Source organism: Rosa chinensis, chromosome 4 (assembly GCF_002994745.2).
Source record: "Rosa chinensis cultivar Old Blush chromosome 4, RchiOBHm-V2, whole genome shotgun sequence".
NCBI lineage: Eukaryota > Viridiplantae > Streptophyta > Magnoliopsida > Rosales > Rosaceae > Rosa > Rosa chinensis.
The window spans coordinates 5,837,303-5,844,556 of NC_037091.1; the positions used below are offsets into that span (position 1 = coordinate 5,837,303).

Sequence of the window (7,254 nt, forward strand, 5' to 3'; positions counted from 1 at the left end):
AGAGCATTGTTGCTTGTAGAAGAATAATCCAGAGATAACTGGTTTCTTTCACCACAAAGGTATTGATAAGATTAATGTTTATCAGTGACAATGACCAGTTTGATACGTCGTTGCCAAGAGTGAACTGAGAATAACTATGACTACAGCATTTGTGGAACTGTGACCTCTGTGAGCTGTTGTCATAGTTATTCTCAGTTCAAAACTCTTCAAATATGACATCAGCGGACATTATTTTTTCACAGCTAGCTACATTTCCAACAACAGTGACAGGAGGAGTCTTCTCACAAAAAAAAAGGAGGAGGCTCCTTGAAGTATTGTATAGCTAAAAGATCATAGGAGAAGATTCTCCCAACAGACTATAGTAAGTTTCTTGTTAGCAGATCACTTAAAGCCAAATCTTGTAAACATAAAATGAATAATGCATTTCTTGTTGGTAGAGAGCGATGTACTCTGAAAGTGTTTCCAGAATCAAGAAATTTCACATGAGGGAGACTCAATAATTTTGATCGACAACTCTTTGGAGGATCAGTTCAGTAGTTAAGAAATTCTGATTCCAAAGTGTTAAGTGTCTCCTTCACAAAGCACATCCATCACCTGTACACACATTGGATATGGCAGAGTCTGTCTTCTTCTCTGCCCACCAGCCCTGCAAGTTGCAGGCTGCAACTCAATATATATAAATATAAATATAAATATATATATATATATATATATTATAGCATAAAAGTTCATCCACATGTTTAATTGGAAAAGGGGAACAAAATTGAAGCTTTTTTAAAAACTTGGAAGATGATAATTGTAGCTTTCACTGTACAAGCTCGCGCCGTTGAAACTATGATAATTGCAAGAGACATTGGTAACTTATAGGAGTCTTCCACCGACAAATATCCATTGGCACACATTATTTTTAATTTTTTTTTTTTCTGAAATAGTTGAAAGTTGCAAACGAGTGTTCAAACCGACCAAGATTGAAAGTTTTTGAACCCAAGTCGAACCCAAGTAAATCATGTACAACGCTAACAGTAGATTGAAATATTAGAAAAAGAAATTTCAAAGTGGGATTCCAATATTCAAATAACACCAGCAAATGTACCATCTTCGCCTTTTCCCTTTAATCCTTTAATACAAAACATCATAATTCTAGATATATAAGGCCGGCTCATCCATTTCAGAAGCATTTGTTGAAGGCTTGAAGCCAATACAAAACTTCACCCATACAATTTACCATAATTTGTAACAATTGATGTCTCGTTGTGTGCCAATACAACTGCAGAAATAATAGCAGATACAGAGTTGAAGTCGACATAGAAGACTAATATAACTCTTCAAAGAGTCATCTCCTTCGGGCAATTCCCTGCCCTGCTCCGAGTAACAATGATTTTCCTACTACACCGGTATGAAGTCCACAAACCAGAGCCACAGTGCCCCCTAATACTATCCATTTCCAATCAATGCCATTATTATTATTCTGTCTCTCATTGCTCCCTGCTCGATTTTTCTCTTCTTCACCCGGTGCTACCTGCCAATAATTTGTGCTTCCTTCGGAAGATATCTTTGTGGTGATTCCCGCCATACGGGCACATTGTGATAGACAAGACTCGGAAGATTTCCTTGCATTCTGGTACCCTCTCATGCCAGAGTGTAATTTTTTGACAGTGCACCACATCCCATGACGGACGCCCAACTTAGCCACATCTTTGGGGATTCCCATGTCTTCATAATGGACAAGGGTAACCTCACAAGCAGATAATTGTCCATCTCCCTTTCGTGACTCCGCTGTATATTTCAACCAAGAGAATAAAACAACCAAGAGACTTAAACATATACTATTACATGCCAGTGTCGCACAGAGACTGACAAACTTCTTGCTGCAAAATTCATATAGTTAACTAACAATTCTTACCAGGCTTGATAATCCAACTAGAGAAATAATGTTCCACGCGTCTAGGCTTATCACGCTTAGGCAAACCCGGATATGGAACACCCTGCAATATTGGAGGTACCACAAAAAGATTCAGAAACGTATGCACTAAACATACCTAAGTATGTTACATTTGTTTCAAATCATAGTACAATACCAAATGATTTTCAACATAGAAAGGATAAATCAAATGCACATTAACCCAAAAGAAAATTAAATTTAACAGTATAAAAATGATGCACAAGATGTAGAGAGTAGCAAGAGTACACTGCAGACGACAACAAAAAACTATATTTCTTCGCCCTTAATGTTTTTATTTCATTCCCCAACTTCCGAATCTAGCTCAAGCAATTTCTTATGCTTCCAATCAAATGAAATCATTTTCTTTGTACTTAACGCGGTTCAGACTAGGGTATCCGAGTCTTTTGACCCGACTATTCCCTAGGTCCCCCGCCTGACCCCACAACATTTGGGGAACTGGAAACTCTAGCAATTGCTAGGTGGGTACCTTGGGAGAGGGTCGAACCCCAGACCACTTGGGAGCAAACCAAGGGCCTGACCGCTAGACCAACAACTCTTTGGTCAGCTCCTGTCATAATCAATTCGATTTAATCCAAGACCTGACAATTCTATTATAAATCCTTCCCTCTGATGTGAAATATATTCCGCTGCACACTATTATTGATCTCCCAGAAACTATAACTTCCTTCCCTATCATAACAGAGTGGCACAATCTACTCTTCCAGACAGGTATAATAATCAATTGAGGAAAGAGGCTATGAATGCTGAGGTGCTTCAAAAAAGTACCTTTGTCACACAAGAATAAGTTTTTCCAGCCTCCCATATTCTTCGACCAATTATATATTCTCGATCACTGCAGAAGAAAGGGAACTGCATAGCGGAGTAAAGTGAGAAATCAAATACATGTTTCAACTAAAAAGCGATCAAACAGAAACACAGAGTGCATGCACTCTCATGTTCTACAGACCTTTTTAATCCAGTGAACAATCATAGTTCCAGTATCCCGGCATTCCTCCAATATTTTACAATATGCAAGCATAGGATCCCATTTAGGTCGAAACTCATCATCCCAAAAGAAATCTCTAACCAACTCTGGAGTTGCTTCCTCAAAGACAGTTCTACTACAGTAAACAGTAGGACCTGTCTGGTAAGCAAGACTGCTATTAGATACCAAACTACAATATAAGGTACCAAACATGACATTATAAAGTAGTAAAACGAGAATCTTGGTAAGAGAAAGGGATTGAATAAGTATATGATGGCTTCATTACACAATAATAGAGAACAAAGTATAAAAAATAATAATAATAATTCAAAAACAGGCAGGTGTCCAAGTAGCCAAGAAACTTGGTGGGGAATCTACATAAATTGACAATCACATTAGCGTCAATGTGGAAAAAGAAAATAAAGTGCCCTTCTACAAAACAGAGTGGCTAGGAGAGCATCATACATGAAAACGAAAGCTGTTAACTAAGGGTCACAAGAAAAAAAGATGTAAAAGAAAGCAAAACATGTACAAAATACACATCCCCACTAACAACTTATCAATAAATATGACAAACTATATAGCCGACGAACCACAGCAATTATATAGTCAAGAAAAATGTAAGGGCAAACTCAGATTCTACCTCAGGGTCATGGCGCCATGCTTTATATGCCATGGTTGGGGTGGTTTTCTCCATCAAACTTTGCCATTCCAATTCTCCATCTCTCCCTCTGATTAAATTCACTAGGTGGTCCAAATCAGCTTCTGTGACAACGTCCTGCAATCTATGTGCATCTTTATCACCTGGTCTGTGAGAAAAGTACAGGTATCACGAAGCAATTAGTGACAACAATATTTCCTGTACAACAGTTCTCCAAAGCAATAATGAGAGCAACAGTATGAACACTAGTATGGCAACATCCATACAGCTACCAGATATATTACATCTGTCAAAACAAAACACTTCCCATTTCTTAAGTAAATTAATGATCACTTAATAATAACATAATCCAGTAAACTAACCAACATGTCAGCAAGTTAGTAACAACACATGTAGACCCACCAATATGAATGACTATTTTATAAAACTAAAAATGAAGTATTGCTGCACAGATTCCGCCTCTTCCAACAATTCCTGAATGGTTGGAAACTTCCATTCATCATCAAGCAGAACCATCCTAGTTTCTGAGTGGACATTTTACTACCTCAACATGATGGAATCACGGTTAATGGAAAATTCTGCATATTAATCCCAATTTGTTTGGCCCTGCCCAAGGAGGTGGCCTTGTCCTCGACTTGGCATCTACCTATTCTGTGATGACTGAGGTCAGGGTGCATACAATGGCTTGAGAGAAGCTGTGATAAAGTACCCTCTGGAGAAGTATGGGATAGTCAAGCCAGGAGACAACCAATTCTGTTTTTGAGATGTGCTACCACCTGGAATAAGCTATGGACCTTCTCGTCATCACTCTGAAAAATTAACTGCACTTAAAGGGCAGAGTCAATATTGAGCTCCAAGGACTCTTCCAACTACAGTTTGATTGTCAGGGTGAGATGACGAAAAAAAATCTCCAGCTTCATCCAGGAAGTAACAAAACTGCAATCAAGTATTTGTCTAACCATCCCAGAAATACCAATTCCCATCACGTTAAGGTAGTAAAACATCCGATTTTAAAAGAATCGCCGCTAAACAGTTCCAACTTAGTACCATCACCAAACTCAAACTAACAAACACATTAAAAACGATAATGCAACAGGGAAAACGACTCTGTATCCCTTAAAGCATTCTTATGGAAATATAGTATGTCCGACTTCTTCCATCTCCCTACTCGGAGTATACAAAGTCATTTAACTCTACCATGTCCCCAATCAGCTTTATAAGTTAACTTTAGCTAACCTGTTTCTAGTAGGTTAGAAAACACCAATGTATATATTAAAACAAATTATGTTCCCACTAAATCCAACCACCAGAATTTCACTTTCTCCGATTATCACTATGAATTCGATTTCGTTGAGCAACAACCAATGTGCACTTCAAAGTCCTAATTAAAATATTAAAGATTTCATCTTCAAAAAGCAAAATGTGCATCCAAATCCTATAAAATCCAAAACGCACACAACACAAATTCAGCACTCAAAAACCTGAAAAAAAAGCTCAAAAAACAACAAACTACAAAAACTCACTCAACAATGTCGCCGCCGCTCTCAGCTGAACGACTCGCCGCAGAAACGGAACCAGAAGCCGCCGAACCCGACGTCGCCAGCGACGACGAAGCCGCTTTGCTCCTCCCCTTGGACCAAATCGTACGGCAAATGGAGAGAGCCGAGAACGCCGTGAACGCGAGCCAGAGGCGGCGAGCGCCGAACCCCGGCGGCGCGGTCCAGACGAACGACCGGAATTTGCTTCTCAGACCGAGAAAGATCAAACCGGTCCACCTCGGCCTCCAGGACCATCCGATCACGAGGCCGATCATCACGGCCAGCCATATCGGAACTGCGCAGAGCAAAATGTCGACAAATGTTTCGGTGATCGTAGGGTTCGTGAAGAACTCCACCAGATCCAACACCGCTTCCTCCATTTCTCTCTGTGAAACCCAAATTTTCCGAGAAAATGAGAAAATAAGAATCCAAATTCTCCCGAGAAAATGAGAGCTGAGGAAGAAGAAGAAGAAAGCCGAGCTACATAATTGATCGGCGATCCAAAATTTCAATTCGAGAAGGAAGAAATTTTCTAGAGAGAGAAAATTTTAGGCGGTTTGTTTTGACGGTACGGTAATCTGACGTGGAGGTGTCAGGGCCGTTGATTGAGGTAATGATCGGTGGCGTTTTGGCGCGTGGGAACAGGGCGTGTGGTACACGCGGCGCGTGAGGGAGAGCGGAGGTTGGTGTTGAATGTGCCTGGGAAATTTTTAGAGGATAAGATTGATATTTTGGGAAAGGAAAAACGACGGTTTACCTGTTGAGATATTCTTTTGTCCGGTTGAGGGATTGGGTGTTTAAGGGTGTACGACACATCAGTGGACTTTTGCAGTAAAATGGTGACATCTGGCACTGACTAGAACTTCTACCTGGAAGCCACAAGTGGCACTATATAATTTTCATTTTTTTTATTATGTCTATTTACTAGAATCTTCTTGGGAAGTAGATACCAATTAAAAAATAATAATAAAAAAAAATCTTCATGTGCGGTAGTTCTTTAGGCTGTCGCTGTGGAACGTGTATGGTGTGGCTGGCCAATAAAAGAGTGGAGGCGAGATAATTTCAGAACTTCAGTCGATATTTACTGCGGTTTTATAAGTATAAAATTTTAAAAGATCAATTTTAAATAAATGATTGTAATTAGTGGGTGTACTGTGCGGACCAAAAAATTTCTCCTTCATCTACGTACGCTTTAATACTCTTCATTTTTGCATAGACTCATAGATAAATTTATGAAAAAATAATTTCATTTATTATCTATTAAAACATGACAGAAAGATAAAACATAAAAGGAAAAAGTTTGAGCATGTTGTTTTCTATCACGCTTCATATTTGCTAAATAAAAAAAAAATCCATCTCTTCTCATGCCATGGTCTAATTCAACAAACTACACAATCTTTTCTTTTTAGTTCGGAACAACCTGTACAACCTAGAAATTCATTTTGTTTTATAAATAATAGCAACACAATCCTTAAACAAAGTATAGGTTTCTAGCATCCAACTCGAAGGCTTTGGCCCTTTATGAGGTTAGTTTGATCCATCAAGAAAGTTGAGACTTGAGATCATCAAGTTATTAAGGTTCACGGTGGTGGTGGTGGTGGTGGTGAAAGTTGTCACATTTCTCTCAAAGAGTTTCTTTGTACTTCCTTCAAAAACCACAACTAAAGATTAAAGTAGGATAGGGTAAAACTAGAAAACATATGTTCTTCTTGTATCTCATCCCTCTAAGGCGTTGGTTGTGGAAGTGACTAGATTTCAACTTAATCAGTGAGTTCTTACTTACAAGAAGCTGTGCTCGTTGAATCGCATATAAATGATTGTCTACCCTATATATACCGATTGGATCATTTGAAGAATATCTACAACTCAGTACATTGGGATACATCTTTTAGACCCAAAGACTGTCGTGAGCACCCGCTATATGATCTTGCAATTTTCAGAAAAGCTAATTGTAGGTTCTTTTCTCCATCAGAATAATATATAGGGCCGTTATGCTCGTTACTAAACTTGTTGAAGACCATTTTTACTATTGTCAACCTCTTTGGTGTTTGATTCCACTCTATATATTAGAACATTTCTATGCATAGTATTCTAATCTATGTGATCTTATTCTATGTCTCGGGTTAGA

The 7,254-nt window shown here is 38.7% G+C and overlaps 1 protein-coding gene across 2 annotated transcripts; it reads right to left on the bottom strand.

Moving 5' to 3' along the window:
• Positions 1-1,033: 1,033 nt before the first annotated feature.
• LOC112197461 lies at positions 1,034-5,704 on the bottom strand. Of its 2 annotated transcripts, none has more exons than XM_024338144.2 (6): positions 5,112-5,704; positions 3,571-3,712; positions 2,910-3,086; positions 2,729-2,812; positions 1,904-1,985; positions 1,034-1,776 (listed from the first exon to the last, which is right to left on the bottom strand). In XM_024338144.2, exons 1-6 carry the CDS (start codon positions 5,504-5,506, stop codon positions 1,334-1,336), a joined length of 1,323 nt encoding a protein of 440 aa, XP_024193912.1. In that variant the 5' UTR covers positions 5,507-5,704; the 3' UTR covers positions 1,034-1,333. The 2 variants fall into 2 exon arrangements, with proteins under 2 accessions (XP_024193912.1, XP_024193911.1); XM_024338143.2 differs by having other exon boundaries at positions 1,036-1,776; positions 3,571-3,736; positions 5,112-5,690.
• Positions 5,705-7,254: the final 1,550 nt, after the last annotated feature.

Bases quoted from the DNA above. Each gene is read 5' to 3' on its own strand.
- LOC112197461 (XM_024338143.2), bottom strand. From the start codon at position 5,506: ATGGAGGAAGCGGTGTTGGATCTGGTGGAGTTCTTCACGAACCCTACG. The intron at 2,813-2,909 runs GTCTGTAGAACA...TCCGCTATGCAG, and splicing joins TTGTTCACTGGATTAAAAAG to TTCCCTTTCTTCTGCAGTGA. The intron at 1,986-2,728 runs GTACTTTTTTGA...CCAATATTGCAG, and splicing joins CTTATTCTTGTGTGACAAAG to GGTGTTCCATATCCGGGTTT.